At 45.3% G+C, this 17,555-nt stretch overlaps 1 protein-coding gene and 1 long non-coding RNA gene across 2 annotated transcripts in view; one reads left to right on the top strand and one right to left on the bottom strand.

Annotated features, from left to right (window-relative positions):
- Positions 1-1,558: 1,558 nt before the first annotated feature.
- On the bottom strand, positions 1,559-11,529 carry PNMT (phenylethanolamine N-methyltransferase). The gene is made up of 3 exons (XM_069953124.1): positions 11,432-11,529; positions 7,885-8,092; positions 1,559-2,349 (listed from the first exon to the last, which is right to left on the bottom strand). Exons 1-3 carry the CDS (start codon positions 11,436-11,438, stop codon positions 1,914-1,916), a joined length of 651 nt encoding a protein of 216 aa, XP_069809225.1. The 5' UTR covers positions 11,439-11,529; the 3' UTR covers positions 1,559-1,913.
- A 5,166-nt stretch (positions 11,530-16,695) lies between these two features.
- LOC138771709 (uncharacterized) overlaps positions 16,696-17,555 on the top strand; it is a 42,945-nt gene continuing 42,085 nt past the window's right edge. The window contains exon 1 of the long non-coding RNA XR_011359671.1: positions 16,696-16,781. This is a non-coding gene — a long non-coding RNA (uncharacterized lncRNA). The remainder of the gene's footprint in view (positions 16,782-17,555) is intronic.

Below are 17,555 nucleotides of genomic sequence, written 5' to 3'. Positions count from 1 at the left end.
AAATGGTATACTGGCGCTTTGTCCCAATTATTTATAGGATCGCCGTGAGTTACGGAAGTTGGACCCCCCCCCCCCCCCCCCCCCCCCCCGATTAAACTTAATGTAAACTTAATATAAGGTACATTCGTTTTAACATGACCCACGGATAGATCGGTGCAGGGAAGCCGGTGTCTTAGTCCATTTTTTTTTAACTGCGGCCCGGTTCCCGTGTATGGCGCCATTCTATCCACGCCCCTCTATGACGCAGCTAAATTGACTCTAACGGAGCCACGTCATAGAGGGGCGGGGATTCCTTCCACTGGGGGGGGTGGCCCGGCCCGGTACCCGTGGATAGAATGGACCGTGGCACCGGCTTCCCTGCGTCGGCGCCGATCTATTCGTGGGTCGTGTAAAGCGAATGTACCTAAGTGGTGACTATTGGAAAAACTTGCTGAATGTTTGGGTTCGGCTGAATCTCATTATTCTACATTTGCGGTGGTTGAAGAATTTGGATGTAGCATAAGGGCTGCTGGGAAAAGATGGATAGAGCTTATTGCTGCATCCATGTTTTCCAGGACTCTCTAGGGCAGCATCCAACTTTTCCAGCCTCTGTAGTCAAACTCTGAGTGTTGGGTTAGGCTGAACCCAAACATTTAACAAGTTTACTTAACACTAGTGGTAACATACACTAGCAATATACCATCACTTTACAGTATGGGGATACACCTGTAAAGGGGTTATCCAGATATATTAAGATATAGTTTTATTTTTCTACCTGTGTCCCCTGCAGCTTCTGATGTGACATCATCTGCTCTCCACCTTCTCACTCTTTTTCCTACTCGTTTCAACGGTGATGGCCCATTCCACCATTCACTAGCGGCAGCACTAGTCCCACCTCAGTCAGTGATTGGTTGAGCAGGTAAGCAGTTCTGAGTAAGAAGAGGGAGGCCAGGTGATGTCACACCAAGGGGGGACCAAGGTAGGTGAGAATGGCCCAGCAAAATATATAACATATAATATGCTCGGATAATCCCTTTAACTTGTCCCTTTCTATGGATGCTGTTTGCACTGGTTTGAGAAGCACTGTTCTGGATACAATCTGCACACATTACATTCCTCTATGTGTGTGTATGTATATATGTATACACTGCTATTTGCACAACTCATCAATCCTCCGTACGTTAGGAAACAATATATTTGCACTAAATGTATTCTTTTAACAGCCTGGACTTGTTGCCGGTGTCGAGAGGTCTGGAGATTGCTGGGATCTGTCTATTGCCATGAATTCTTTGTATGTAAATATTCTGGTTCATTTTAGGTTGCCAATATTTAGAAAGGTGGGGAATGCATGTGTGCCTTACTGTCTGTCCACCCGATCATTGTCCGCGCTGCTCTGTAATATACGACCGCTTCTTGTGAGTAAAATAATCGACATCTTAAATGACTTTTTATTCAATGGTATAAGATGAAAAGTAATAAAATTGTGATGACATGTTGATTTATATTGTGTTTTATGCTAGGAGCATGCTAGCTAGAGCATGCTAGGAGTTGTAGTTTCACAACAGCTGGATAGCCACCGTTTGGAGATTACTAGTGTAAACTGAACCTAAGGCATGAATGAATTCTTTTCTCCAGTGATGATGTATGGACACAGTTTACATTCAGCCAGTTTGCACACAGATGTCCCATCTCATGTTTCGGCATACTGCGAATAAACCATATGCCATCTGTATAGAAGTGATACCCAGATAATAAGTGACTGCATGCTATAGGAGAGTCATCAGAGCCCGGGATTCATTGTCCAATACAGTGACACCGGATTTTAATACTAGAATTTAATATTTGCCCATCTTATGGCTTATAGACAGATGATGCATTACACTTTACCCCAGTACCTGATGTAATACCCCCGCCCCCTTCCCCCGGTGTCATCTTCAATTGACGTCTTTCTGAGCCCAAACAAAAAATATGCCACTGACATCATCTACACCGACCTTCATGCTGGGAGTCATGCAGTAGCTGGAGAATTCCCTAATAACACACTTTGCTTTGCACAGCGCCGCCCTTACTATGTCTTCCGTGACCGGTACTACACTCAGGCGGGCCTCTCCGGCCAGGTAGTAGGACTCCTCTAAAGCCCCAATCCATAAAAAGTGCCCCTGTGGTTTTAGGAGCCCGACAACATTTTCAAGCGCCTTCTGAAAGGCCTCTAAATTGGGACTGCAGGCTTCCAGGCAGAAGGACGATACTAGGCAGTCCACCGAACCGCTGGCCAGTTCTCCTCCTAAGGGACTAGGCTGATGGACATCCACCGGGATCACCTGAGACACACGTTCCCGCAGTCGCTTCTGTTTATCTGTCCAGGGCTCGCTGCAGAGGCAAGAGGTAAGAGCTGATCAGTGAACATAAAAGATCCTCCTTAGGGTGCACGTACAGGATTTGCAGCAGATTTAATGGCCCAAATTAGATTCAAAGCAAATATGCAACTTCAAATCTGCAGCAGATCCTGCAGACACAGTGCTCTCTGCTGACATCTCTGGCCGAGACAGGAACTGTCCTGAGCAGGAGAGGTTTTCTATGGGAATTTGCTCCTGCTCAGGAAGGTTCATGTCTCTGTCACAGATGTCAGCAGAGAGCACTGTTTCTGAATGTAAATAAAACACTTCCTGCAGAACATACAGCAGCTGATAAGTATGGGAAGACTTGAGATTTTTAAATAGAAGTACATTACATATCTATATAACTTATATATAACACCAGTTGATTTGAAAGAAAACACTTTTTTCTGGATAACCCCTTTAACCCCTTCCCAGGCGACCCCGCTCTGAACCGCCACGGCCGCATGTAGCCCGGGACTGTGGCAATTAGCGGGCACGGTCCGATTGCCGGGAGCGCTAATTAAGTCTACACATGCAGCTGTCAAAGTTGACAGCTGCATCTAAATACTTACTGCAGCTGATTCCCTGGTGTCTAATGGGGAGTTCGCTCCCCCGTGACGTTGTCACGGAGGAGCGATCTCTGTGTCTGGTGCCGGCCGGGGTCTGCACCGTAATGGCGCTGATCCCGGCTCATCATTCTATTGCTTTTGGCTGCAGCAGCCAAAAGCAATAGAACACTGATCTCATCGATCTATGCTGTATAACTCTACAGCATAGATCGCAATGAGAGATCAGTGTGTATATACTAGAAGTTCCCCAGGGGGAATAACCCTAACCCCAGGGTGCTTCTAGTATATGAGTAAAAAAAAAAAAAAAAAAGCATTCTTGTTAAAAGCTTTGGTGCGGCCTCATCTGGAGTATGCTGTCCAGTTTTGGAACCCGATTCGTAAAAAGGACGTTCTAGAGCTGGAAAGGGTACAAAGACGGGCAACTAAACTAATAAGGGGAATGGAGCATCTTAGTTATGAGGAGAGATTAAAAGAATTACATTTGTTTAGTCTGGAGAAGAGACGTTTAAGGGGAGATATGATTAACTTATTTAAATATATAAATGGCCCCTACAAGAAATATGGGGAAAAGATATTCCAGGTAAAACCCCCTCAAAGGACAAGAGGGCACTGCCTCCGCCTGGAGAAAAAAAGGTTCAACCTCCGGAGGCGACAAGCCTTCTTTACCATGAGAACTGTGAATCTGTGGAACAGTCACCACAGGATCTGGTCACAACAAAAACAGTAGAGGGCTTCAAAACAGGGCTAGACAAGTTCTTAGACCAAAATAATATAAATGCATATGTATAGAACCTATCACCCCTCCCCAGGGCCGCTTTAACCAGAGGGCACATGGTGCACGTGCACCGGGCCCACTAGTTAAAGGGGCCCCCCCGAGCAGGCCAGCCGTTGCTATGTGCGACCAATGCGGTCACACAGGGCTCCGGCCACCAGCCTGTCAGGGGGGAGCGCCATGGATGAGTAATCTACTTACCCCTCCATGGCGCCCCCTGCAGGGCCCCCCCGTTCACCGCTGCCCCCGCCCGCTGCTGCTGCGGCGCGTCAGCAATGCAGCAGCAGCGACACTGACAGAGAGAGAGCCATTGGCTCCCTCCCTGTCAGTCACTCTTGTGGCCGCACTCTCCCTCCAGCGCCCGACGTCACTGGAGCGTCGGCGCGAGGGTAAGGGGAGTGCAGACTCTTGTGACCGCAGGAAGTGCGGCCACAAGAGGGAAGAGAAGAGGAACGCGTGGACTTAGGTGAGTAACAGTGTTTGTTTTTTTCAATGTTATATAGCAGCTATATACTATGGGGGAGAACAGGGGGGCTATATATTATGGGGGAGCACAGGGGGCTATATATTATGGGGGAGCACAGGGGGCTATATACTATGGGGGAGCACAGGGGAGCTATATACTATGGGGGAGCACAGGGGAGCTATATACTATGGGGAGCACAGGGGGCTATATACTACTGGGGAGCACAGGGGGCTATATACTATGGGGGAGCACAGGGGGTTATATACTATTGGGGAGCACAGGGTAGCTATATACTATTGGGGAGCACAGGGGAGCTATATACTATTGGGGAGCACAGGGGTCTATATACTATGGGGGAGAGCACAGGGGGCTATATATTATGGAGAGCACAGGGGGGCTATTTACTATTGGGGAGAGCACAGGGGGGCTATATACTATTGAGGGGGAGCACAGGGGGGCTATATACTATTGAGGGGGAGCACAGGGGGGCTATATACTATTGTGGCAGAGCACAGGGGGGCTATATACTATTGGGGGAGAGCACAGGGGGCTATATACTATTGTGGGAGAGCACAGGGGGGCTATATACTATTGTGGGAGAGCACAGGGGGGCTATATACTATTGTGGGAGAGCACAGGGGGGCTATATACTACTGGGGAGAGTGCACAGGGGGGCTATATACTAATGGGGGAGCGCACAGGAGAGCTGTATATAACTGGAGGAGCACATGAGGGTCTATATACTATTGGGGGAGAGCACAGGGGGGCTATATACTATTGGGGGAGAGCACAGGGGGGCTATATACTAATGGGGGAACGCACAGGAGGGCTGTATATAACTGGAGGAGCACATGAGGGTCTATATACTACAGGGACACCTTAAAACTATGGAGGCACAGAGGGGTGTGTAACTATGTAGGAGTACAGAGGGGTGTAACTACTGTATAGGGGTACAAGGGACCTAACTACTGTATGTGTTAGAGCCTAAAATATTTGTCTGGCAGATTCTGGAGAGAAGATTCACAGCCAGGAAAAGACTTCAAGGTGGCCCAGGCTGGATGGAGAGAAAAAGAAAAGGTGACAGACTCTGATCGGAGAAGACGCCCCCGGTGAGTCACTGGATGTAACTGCGCTCTGTTATAGAGTTGTAGTGTTAGGGGTCATGATGTGGCGGTATTATGTAATGGTATCATTGGTGATATCTTTCTGTTTTGCTTAGTGCAGTTTTTATGTAATATGTAATCACTGTATGGTGGAAATAGTGTTGTAAGGTAACTACTGTATGTATTGGGGCTCTTGATAGTGTGGGGGCAAATTCAGTACATTATACAATGTGCAGAAAGGTAAGGGGGGGCCCACTGTTGAGGGCTGTGCACTGGGCCCACCAATGTATTAAAACGGCCCTGCCCCTCCCCCTTCCCTGTATCCATCCCCTCCTTGGTTGAACTTGATGGACATGTGTCTTTTTTCAACTGTTGTAACTATGTAATAAAAAGCCCCCTCCCCTAATAAAAGTCAGAATCACCCCCCTTTTCCCATTTAATAAATAAAAATAAATAAACAAACAAACATGTTTGGTATCGCCGCATGCGTATTTGCCCAAAATATTAATTTATCACATTCCTGATCTCGCACGGAAAGTGCAAAGTGCAAAATTGTGCATTTTTGGTCACATCAAATACAGAAAAATTGTAATAAAAAGCGATCAAAAAGTCGCATTTGCGCCATCAAAGTACCGATAGAACACATCATGGCGCAAAAAATGACACCTCACACAGCCCAATAGACCAAAGAATAAAAGCGCTATAAGCCTGGGAATGGAGCGATTTTAAGGAACATATATTTGTTAACAATGGTTTGAATTTTTTACAGGCCATCAGATACAATAAAAGTTATACATGTTATATATCGTTGTAATCGTACCGACTTGAGGAACATATATAACATGTCAGTTTTTCCATTTTTTTTTTCAATTTCGTCGCGCAAATAATTTTTTTTTGTTTTGCAGCATATTTTATGCAAAAATTCAGCCGGTCATTGCAAATTACAATAAGTGAGGCAAAAAATAAGGGCTCATGTGGGTCTGTAGGTGTAAAAATGCAAGTGCCATGGCCTTTTAAGCACAAGAAAGAAAAAACTAAAACGAAAATCAACCCGGTCCAGAAAGGGTTAAGAAAGATAAAAAAATCTTTATGGTGATGGGTATCTGTGGGAGCTGACCCTGAAGGCCCTATTATACAGGGCGCTTATCTGCCGAATTGGGCAAATATATCCCCATGTAATAAAGACAACGATCAGCCGAGGAGCGAACAATTGGCAGCTGATCATTGTCTTTCAACAAGCTTAAAGATTAATAGACGCGCATCGTCCGTGTAATAAATGATGCATGGCTGATGGCTTATTTGGTATATAGAAAATAATAACGATTTTATATGCTTACCTCTCCACACTTTCCCCCGTGTCCTGCCATGTCTCTGCATCCCCTACTGACTGCTGCCACTGCCCAACCCGTCTCTGTTGTGACCGCAGTGCTGTGCCTGTGATTGGCTGAGCTGGCTGTCACTGCAGAGACGGGTTGGGTGGCAGCTGTGGTTAGTAGAGGACGCAGGGACATGGCAGGAGGATGCCGGGGGAGCGTGGCGAAGTAAGCAAACATCTTTATTATTATCTATATAAAGCAACGAGACACGGACATTGCTAACAATGTGCAACACTGCCCACCTGATTATTGTATCGTGTCATAGGCTTAATAAGCGAGCGCCAATCTAGCAGATCACCGTTCATTACACTGCGCGTTAGACCCTCTAATACGGCCTTGATAGTAGACATTGGATTGCTCAGTTAAAGGGGGTGTCCAGGATTAGAAAAACAAGGTTGCTTTCTTACAGAAACAGCACCCCTCTCCTGTCCTTGGTTATGGGGTTTTGCAGCTTAGGCCGTATTTATACGTTCCGTGTTCTCCACGTAACCCCCCCCCCCCTGTCCGGGCAGCATCTGTGATAAGATGGTACTGTATGCGCCATGCTGTAATGATAGCGCTGTGCGGCTGATTCTTTACAGCGGAGCATATGAATACAGTTCCCCCGTTCCTAGCATCTTATTACAGAAGCTGCCCGGGCGGGGGAGAAGTCCGTTACACGCATTTCACGTCCGTATTCCGTGCAGAACACGGAATGTATGAATGCGGCCTTAGCTGCATTGAAATGAATAGAGCTGCATTGTAATACCACACACAACCTTAGAACAGGGGTGGCGCTGTTTATGCTAGAACGTAGCTGTGCTTTTTTCTAATCCTGGATAACCTCTTTAATTAAAATGCACCCAAAGACACATTTTACAGCTCACAAAATGTCCCATAAGCAGAAAGCGTCTGGAACTTTCTGACATCCCTGCCTGGAAAAAAAAATGAATAAAATTAGATTTTTATGAGCTGTAAAATACAACCCGACTCCAGAGGGGAAACTCTGTGTAGCGGCAGCTACCGGCAGTGACTGGCAGCCCTGCATGTCTGGAGTCTATGGCAGGGTCTAATCCCATCTCTGTGTAGGAGTCGTATAGTGACAGCTGTGGCCGTACGTAGCCGCAATTATAGACAGCACTACAGATGGGCTCTATAGCTGACCACAATCCATGGACCCATTCATTGGTGAGCAGGGCTTTTATCACCCTGGATCTGTACAGTGGATTGACAAGCACTCGGAGCAGCCATTGATTACCCACCCTTTGCCCTCCAGCTTACAGACATGTTCAAAGTAACGGCTCCAGTCAAAGGCCCCCGGTTCATTACTCAGCCACATCTTCAGTTCTTGGCGATTCACTTCTAAGTAGTCCGTCAGAATGGTCTCCTGAAAGTGCTCAAAGGCGCTCAGCAGCTGGTATATGGTGGGACCCGAGCCAATGTCTACCAGGGTGCGCCCTTTGATCTCGCCTAGGAATACAGAAGGGGGTGGCATGTTATAATTGTCTTTATATGTAATCTCGTAACCGTATATCAGAGATCTGTCAGAGAAGTATACAGATGTATGGCAGCAGGCTCGCTGAGCCAAAGCTTTGGCTGTCCAGGCATGATGGGAATTGTAGTTGTGTAACAGCTGGTGGGCACTTTGACACTAGTGTTCTGAGGTGTCCAACAAAAAGTCCTAAAAGGGGTTTCTTAGAATCTCCTGTTTGATAGTTAGGGCTGTCATCCAGAAACAGCGCCACCACTGTCCTCAGTTTCGGTGTGGTATTACAACTCACTTACATTGAAGATAATGGGGGAGTTGTAATACCACACACTACCTGAAGATAAGTGTGGTGCTGTTTTTTTCAAAGGCTATAGAAGCTATATCACCCAATTAACAGCAAAAATTAGGACAGGATGTTAAAGGGAAGGTGGTGTCCCCATAATTTTTCCACTATAGGCACTACCATTATTCCACTTATAATTTGTGCACATTGCTGCTTACTAGAGATAAGCGAGCCTCGAGCATGCTGGAGTCCATCCGAACCCGAACTTTCGGCATTTGATTAGCGGTGGCTGCTGAAGTTGGATAAAGCCCTAAGGCTATGTGGAAAACATCAATATAGTCATTGGCTCCAGACAACCTTAGAGCTTTATCCAACTTCAGCAGCCACCGCTAATCAAATGCCGAACAATCGGGTTCGGATGGACTCAAGCATGCTCGAGGTTCGCTCATCTCTACTGCTTACCTATTTCCCCATCCATCTGTCAGGTCAGCGCTCGCTTTTTCCTTGTTCCCTGCTCCCTGTTGGCGCTATTACACACACAAACATTGAACAGGGAGTTGTAGGAGGGGCTGCCCGGACAATCTTTACATCATCCATGTAGGCCATAGGAGATAGTGGCGATCTGCTGGCTAGCAGACCATGGCTAGCAGGATGATTTTCTTTCAACATCGTTGCCTTTTATGTTAACTCTGAGTTTATTAGAGATTTTCCAAAAGTTTTAACACAAAGACACAAGCAAGATCTCCAGTACATCCGCAATACAAATTAGAAAACAAGCATGTGGTTGTAACAAAAATACACAACATCATGGCAGCCTTTTAACATTACCAGGATGATTTTCTTTCAACATTGTTGCCTTTTAACGTTACCTATTACACCAAGCGATTATCTGCCATAACAACCGATAATCGCTTGGTGTAATAAGGCCTTAAAGCGACTCTGTACCCACAATCTGCCCACTCCAAACCGCTTGTACAGTCAGATAGCTGCTTTTAATCCAAGCTCTGTCCTGGGGTCCGTTTGGCAGGTGATGCAGTTATTCTCTTAAAGAACAACTTTTAAACTTGCAGCCCCGTGCCCTATGGGCGCTGCCTAGAGTGTCTGTGCATTAGGCTGGCACACCCTCTCTGTCCCTCCTCCCCACCCTCTTCATCATTAGGAATGCTCCAGGCAGGTATTTTCCTATTCATCACCTGTGTGAGGGCGGCACCTGTGTAGTGTTCACTGCAGAGGAATAGGAAAAATCCTGCCAGTGGCATTCCTAATGATGAAGAGGGTGGGGAGGAGGGACAAAGGGGTGGTGCAAAGTTAGGGCGCAGATATTCTAGGCCACGGCCGTTTTACACACAACTGCAAGTTTAAAAGTTGTTTTTTAGGACAATAACTGCATCACCTGCCGAACGGACCCCAGGACAGATCTTGGAGTAAAAGCAGCTATCTGAAGGTACAAGTGTTTGGGGAGGGCAGATTGTGGGTACAGAGTCGCTTTGTGCTAACAAAACCTTTTAATCAGCATATGAAGAAAAACTAGTTAACTTTGTAATAAATGCAAGATTTTTCTGACAGCTGTGAAAGAATGGAAAACTATTGTTTATAGCCACATATTGAGATACCCCGACCTGATCGCGTTGATCTGACAGGTGGAGAGTGCGCGTGACCAGACGGAGCTGTGACGGACATAATGGACAGATGTTCAGAATGTTCAAAAGACAGAAATACTACATAGAGAAAATCCCTTTAATTTTACTGTCATCTAAAAAAAAAACTTGTCAAATGTTCTCCCCAGTTGTTCTAGAGCTAAAGAGCTAAAGAGTTAAAGCTTTGGTTGTCCAGTCATGATGGGAGTTGTAGTTCTGCAACAGCTGGAGTGCCATGGTTCTTAGCTAAGCACTTCCCTCCCCAGTTTGCTAATTTGTCTAGAGTTATAAGGCATAAGGAGACTCCATAACATAAAACTTCAAAGAGACTCTCACAGAGCATTGTATTGCTAGTTGTCTATCAGGTTGTTCCAAGACCAATTAGATAGGTGGGTTAGGGTCCATTTACACAGAAAGATTATCTGACAAATATTTGAAGCCAAAGCCAGAAACAGACTATAAACAGATTAGATCAGGTCATAAAGGAAAGCCTGAGATTTCTCCTCTTTTCAAATCCATTTCTGGCTTTGGCTTCAAATCTTTGGCAGATGATCTGTCAGATAATATTTCTGTGTAAATGGACCCTTATGGTGGTTTTACACGAAGCGATAATTCGCCCGATCGCACGATTAAGGATTTTGAATGAACAATGTTTTTTTTTTATAACGATCAGCGTTTAGACGGAACGATACATCGTACGGAAAAATCGTTATGCGATCGTTTTGCAATCGCTTAAGCCTATCTCACACATAGGTGAAATCGTTGAACGACTGTTTACACGGAACGATCTGCGAATTTTTTGCGAACGATCAACGACAATTTGAGAACTTGTTGAAAGATCAAAATGAACGATTTCTCGCTCGTCGCTTGATCGTTCGCTGCGTTTACACGTACGATTATCGTTCAAATTCGATCGTTATTGTGCAAATTAGAACGATAAATCGTTCCGTGTAAAACAACCGTAAGATTCCACTTCAAGAATTGAAGGGTTAAAATCCGAGAACAAAAAATCCAGTGTATCTGCAACAGAATGGACACGGTGTGGATCTGAAACTCACAGCTTGTTTGTTTTTTCCATTATTTTTAACCCCCGTCACATTTAAAGATTCCTTTAGAACAGCGTGTAGCCTCAGCTGACGCTGCAAAAATCACATTTCCATGGATATAGCCCAAGTACAATGCATGATGCCAGCCACATTCCATGCGCGAATCCTATTCATTATCATAGGGATTGTGCGCAAAACTTGGCCAGCATGGGGCATAACCAGGGAAATACGATTTACCAGTGTTAGCTGAGCCTGCACACCATTCTGCACTGGTCTTCACCATGACAGGTAACCTTCTAAGATGTGTCAGCTATAAAAAAAAAACGTAGACAGTAAAAACTTAGCAAAACTAACAATTCATGATAATTCACGGATCCCAGTCCTTGCTGTCTGGGAGCTTTTAATCCTGAAAAAACCCTTTTAGGCTATGATCACACAATGGGGGAGATTTGTCAAACATGGTGTAATATGAAACAGGCTCAGTTGCCCCTAGCAACCAATCAGATTCCACCTTTCATTCCTCACAGACTCTTTGGAAAATGAAAGATGGAATCTGATTGGTCGCTAGGGGCAACTGAGCCAGTTTCACTTTACACCATGTTTGATAAATCTCACCCAATGTCTTTTATAGGCAGAATAACGACCGTTGCGTAATAATGATGGCCGTAAATAAAGTTCATGAACATTATTATTGTAAAATAATGGCCGTTACTTTGCGATAAAAAGACAGAGAACATAGCCTTAAAGTGATCTTCCTGGAATAGAAAACAACCCAACTAGGGTTTATAGCACCACCCATGTGCATGGGCAGTGTCTGGTACTGCAGCTCCATCTTATTCATGTGAGCTCCATTACCATACGGTAGAGATGAGCATGCCCAAGTCGGATCGCTCAGTATTTGAATACTGGTGGCTTACGATTTTGGATGCAGCCCTAAGGAGTGCCGAAAAACATGGATACGGCCATAGGCCAGGGGTAGGGAACATTGGCTCTCCAGCTGTTGCAAAACTACAACTCCCATTATGCCTGCTTTAGCTTTGGCTGTCCATATATGATGGGAGTTGTAGTTTTGCAACAGCTAGAGAGCCAAGGTTCCCTACCCCTGGCCTATGGCCGTATCCATGTTTTCAGCGGTATACAAATTCCGAGCAGTCTCTCATCTCTACCATACACACTCACAGACAATTGTGCATAAAAAAGACCATTTTTAATCCTGGAAAACTCATGCTTTAGGCTTTCCTTCAAAATCAACATGTAACCTTATGAGTCTTGTCATTTGACAGTCTCAGATCTTATACATCTATAACCCAAGAAGACACAAGGGATCCTTTCAGTTGCTAAATTTGCAATGTCATCTGATGTCTGTGTTAAAAATCCAACTGGAAAAATGTAAGCTATACCAAATGTAAGGACTGACTATGACATCATCAGATTAATAGTATGATGTCATCACTTACATCATAGGTGATAACTATAATGCGGAGAACTCACCTTTGGCACAAGCCTCGTGAAGTCGCCGCAGTTTCCAGCACATGACGCTGTCCTCACTGGAGAAGTCCGCCCGTGGGGGGACATAGTTATTCTGTAGGTAGGCTCTAGGGTTAAATAACTGGTAGGACTTGGCGACTGCCTGGATGCTGCTCATACTGGTAGAGATGGATAAGACTGGCCTGATTACACTGCGCACACCTTTATAAGCTGGAGGTATCACTCCCCACCTATCATCCATCTGCATTACAGCTTCACCTCCCATCACTCTCCATTACCGCTGCCTCCTTAGCCTGTGATAGCATCTCTCACATTGATTCACTTTTCAGTCTGCCCCCAGGGTCACAAAGCAGCACAAGGGTATCTAGAAATGTCATTACTTTATCTGACAGATGCCAGCCGCCCTCCGAGCGGAAGCACATACATCTAGATGGTTTTTGGCTTTCTGTACACATTAGGCATCTGGGGCCGATACATATGGACCTCATTACTTGTATATGATACCGTGTGGCCGTGAGTTTTCTAGCGGTAATTGGCAATTGGGTTAATACGTCCTATGACTGCTACCATGTCTACAGAATCGCTCCATCTTATGTGCTGTCGATGTTGATATCTTTATAGGCCGCCATTAAAATTTGGTAAAAGGTTTAGGTAAGAAAGGCCTACCAAATTTTACCAGCTCCTACTACTAGTATTACGTTATAAGGTGCAGTAGCTACAGCCATGGTCCATATTGATACCATTACAATTTTACCCTTTTGCGAAATACACACAGTACGGAATTTCCGCAGAGAGCTCAAGCGCATTCCGCCGGGCGGCCTTCACTTGAAGTTCCGCCCCGTAGGGTAAATGTTCCGCCATCTGCTTAAAGAATTGACATGTCAATTCTTTGGGCAGATGGCGGACTTTGCCAGCAAATATCATTGAGTCTATGGAGCGGGGCGGAAATTCAAGCGGAGGCCGCCCAGCGGAAAGCACTTGGGCTCTCTGCAGAAATTCCGTACTGTGTGCCATTACCAATCGTATCAAATCCGCTTTAAGTCTCTGGAAATTCCGTAGTGTGCACGTACCCTCGCAGACTACAGACTGCCATAAGAAGCAATGGCAGAGAATGCACTAACATCAATGGTGCCCTCTCCTTTTAAAAGGCTCCGACACTTCCCAACACCTCCATCAATCTGTTATGTTTGTTTTTACCTACAGACAGCAAATTGGTAGTATTGGTAAGTATTGGTATGTACTATATACTATGGCCACCACTACAGCCCCATCACAACTAAATTACTAGAACCATTGTTGGAACACAGATTCAAGACTATTTGGGATTTTGAAGATGCTAAGGTGTAATCTAGGTTTAACTAATGATGAAAGTATTTGATAGAAGACCTGGCCTATTTGTCCATTCAATTTCCCAAACCATGTGTCACTGCAGTCGTGTAGCCCTTAGGTCTGTAGGTTACAATGATCTGTCAATGGCAGACAGAATACAGACTTAGGCCCTGGAGAAAACATGATGTCATTGAACCTCATTACACAAGAAATATAGTCCTGTCATGTATCCCCTCTCCTCTGTTATTCCTTATCTCTAGCATGAGTTTCTGGTCATCATACATAACATTGACGGGTTCCTGTCTCTCCTTCTCTATACTAAGCTGTGTTTTTGTGATGACCGACCTGACATGAACAATGGGGGTCCACTATCGGGGTCCGTATTGAAGAAGGAGCAGGCCCTGTTCCATCCTTTTGTGCATTGTCAGTTACCAGCAATACCATGAAGACAAATACCATAGGTCATATATGCATCTCTTTCATACAGGGAGAATATATACCAAAAATGTAAAGGAAAGAGCAGGTTATTGGGAGGGTAAAGAGACATGTGCCCTAGGTTATTCATCATTGCTTGGCCCTTTCACACCAGGGCCCAACCATTAGATCTGAGGTTTGCCGGGTAAGCATGGCACTATTTGTACTGTGTATGGCAGTATTATAGGACACTGAATGATACTGTTATACATAACATACATGAATCAGTGGCAGAATGTAATGGGGGCAAATTCACCAGCTGCCAATGGCCCTAATACTCCTAGGGGGCTCATGGCTGCCAACATTGCGCATAATTTAACATGCCCCTTCTCTATTTTTTTTTCTAAAATTGACCCAAACTATTAAATGTATCCAATAGTTAATGGCTGGTTATACTTTACTCAGCAGTATTATAGTTGGGAGGATCTGGTCTTTGAGTGGGGGTCCTGGTGTGTAATGGTACCCAATGAGCACCCAATGATACTATGTCCGCTATCCGCCTCGACAAACATTGACAAACACTCTTTTATTATGAGCACTATGCAGTAATTTCTTGTAATATTATAGTCAGTCCCAGAATAGTACCATCTCCTATGTCAGTACTGCCGGTGTATCTAATGGCTGGCTCTCTAATACTGCTAACATTGTGTATGATGGGCTATTAAGTAGGTCAGCCTGACTGTTTACAGGGTGTCAGCTTTAAGAAGGTCTTTGATACACGCAAAAATAACAGCGTGTTCCTAATGTACAAGTACAAAGTAATGGTAGAAATTAGAGCTGTCCTCATGGTATATTAGCCATAGCAAACACAGCACCACTAGCATAGCTATATATATAACTCTCTTCTACCTACAGAGGGACAGTCCGTCATCCATATTACCTGTATCATGTCTGTCTTTTTGCTCGCTAGTATTTTCCACCTTCAAAGCTATGTCTGGATTGTCTTTCTATATGTGTCTTTCTCGGAAACATCTGCCCTGCTATGTAACCATTAAAGTTGAGAGAACTTCGAGACCGCTTGGGTTTGTATTAGCCCTAGGGAGTCCTGGAAAACATGAATAAACCACTAGTCAAACACTGGATGCTTGGGACGAACCTAAGAGGGCCCGAAGTTCACTTTACTCTAGCAACCATCTACAACGAAATAGGAGAGTGTGGGCCTCAAGTATTGTGCCTGAGGTTGCATCACACATACCGTAAAATTGTCCTTGGTCGTGGATCCAGGACAACAGACAATTTTAGGGACCATTCAAGTGAATGCTGCCATTCACATGATCCGTGCCTACACCGCGAAAAAAACATGTCCTAGTGCGGGTCACGGCACGGATCCCCCCGCCGCCCAGTAGCAGAGATCGCAAAGAGAACAGGAGCGCAGAAGACAACTACACGCCTACTCCCCCTGTGCTGGTGAACATGTGAACAGGCTGGCACAGGGGGAGTAGGCAAGCAGTTGCCCTAATCTCTACTGTTCTCGCTGCGATCTCTGCTGCCGGGCTGCGGGAGGGCTGCATTTCTATTGGAGGATTCGTGCAATAATCCTCCTCCGGTCATTGCGGCACGGATCATGTGAATTAGGCATTTTGGGGGTCATTGGAGAAAGCCTGTTGTAGGTATCCAAGAGTGGTACATGTAGTAGAATACATCAACACTGGTCCACCATCCATCCATAGTATTGGTCTCCTCAGGGAGCGACTTTTAGGGTCCTCTGAGGCTCTCGAACCCAATTGTGACCACAGCTGCTGCGCCCTCTATGGCAGTTTTCCCAAAATTGCGGCTTACCAGCTGTTGCGAAACCACGACTCCCTGCAACAGTTGGAAAGCCATAAGTTGGGGAACAGTACTCTATAGTTACACCATTGCCACAGATGCAAACATGAAGGCCAGGTTGGCTTACATCTGGGCCAGCTGTTTTTACATAAGCTTCATAGATTGGAGCAAACACTGTGGAGAATTGGGTGCTCTTATAGCACAAGTGCCGAACCCTCATAAGACACCTTAAGTCAATCAGTACTCGTTCTGGTGCCAACTTTTATATTTGACCTTCAACGTGTCCTTGGATTAATCCATTACAGAGCCAACGACATAGGTTTCGTCGGTCTCTCTATGGATGGGCTGTATCTATTCCCTTTTCCTTCCCCAGTCTCCCTCTATGAATCGTGTGATATAATATTACATGTTTTGCTAATCCCCGAATCCAAGTCTGACAGCTGTCCCCTGTATGTGTGATAGGACAAGCTGTACTGTCTGCTCCTGACAGGTCCCTGAGTACAGCACATGGCTTGTTTGGCTTCTGTACTGTTACAGTGAACTTTATACCCTTTCTAGATCTCATAGGAAAAGCCCCCGGACATGTGACACAGGGACCGTTCTGTATACTAGACTCTGGAAACCTAGGATTGACCACTGCTTTCTGGTAGGTAGCCAACTAATGAATGTGTACAATAACCTAATTTTGGAAGATTATTGACACAAGACAGTCACTGTTGATTTGACCATGCTGGAAATGTATAATACCTCAGGGAGAAATTGCCCCCATTATGGTTTACCATAGTTTGTCAATGTTCTCCGAACCCGAATGCTCAGAATTTGATTACCGGTGGCAGAAGAAGTTGGATGTAGCCCTAAGGAGTCCTGGAAAACATGGATATAATGTTGGAGTGAGACGGCAGTCTGTAGGGTGGAGGTGCTTGTGGTAGGAATGGCTCCCAATAGACTTTAAAGAAGTATCCCGGCACTCACCAAATTCTTAAATGCTTGTTTATTGGGTGACACGTCAAGCAGGTACAGAAGGAGGGCGCGGTTCGGCCTATGGCCTTCATCAGCTGATGACGGTCATAGGCCAAAACACGCCCTCCTTCTGTACCTGCTTGATGTGACACCCAATAAACAAGCATTTAAGAATTTGGTGAGTGCCGGGATACTTCTTTACGGAAAACATGGATATGGCCTATGGCTATATCAGAGTTTTTCAGAACTCCCTAGGGCAGCATCCAATTTCGGCAGCTGTGTGGAATCAAATGCAGAGCTTTCGGGTTTGGAAAACGTTGCGAACCAGTTTGATAGGTCAATGCTATTTACCATACCTAGGAATGTGATTTGCAGATGTCGCAATCTCCTTGCTGGGCTCTCTGACACCTAAGCTGCCCTATCAATGGGTGATGCCGTAGCGTATTATATTAATTGCATA

Source organism: Dendropsophus ebraccatus, chromosome 14 (genome assembly GCF_027789765.1).
Source record: "Dendropsophus ebraccatus isolate aDenEbr1 chromosome 14, aDenEbr1.pat, whole genome shotgun sequence".
Lineage (NCBI taxonomy): Eukaryota > Metazoa > Chordata > Amphibia > Anura > Hylidae > Dendropsophus > Dendropsophus ebraccatus.
The sequence above is the reverse complement of the archived record's forward strand: the minus strand, read 5'-3'. Positions and strand labels throughout refer to the sequence as shown.

Coding starts and splice junctions, on each gene's coding strand:
- PNMT (XM_069953124.1), bottom strand. Junction 2,350..7,884: donor TGTAAGCTGGAGGGCAAAGG/GTGGGTAATCAA, acceptor TTGCCTCTGCAG/CGAGCCCTGGACAGATAAAC.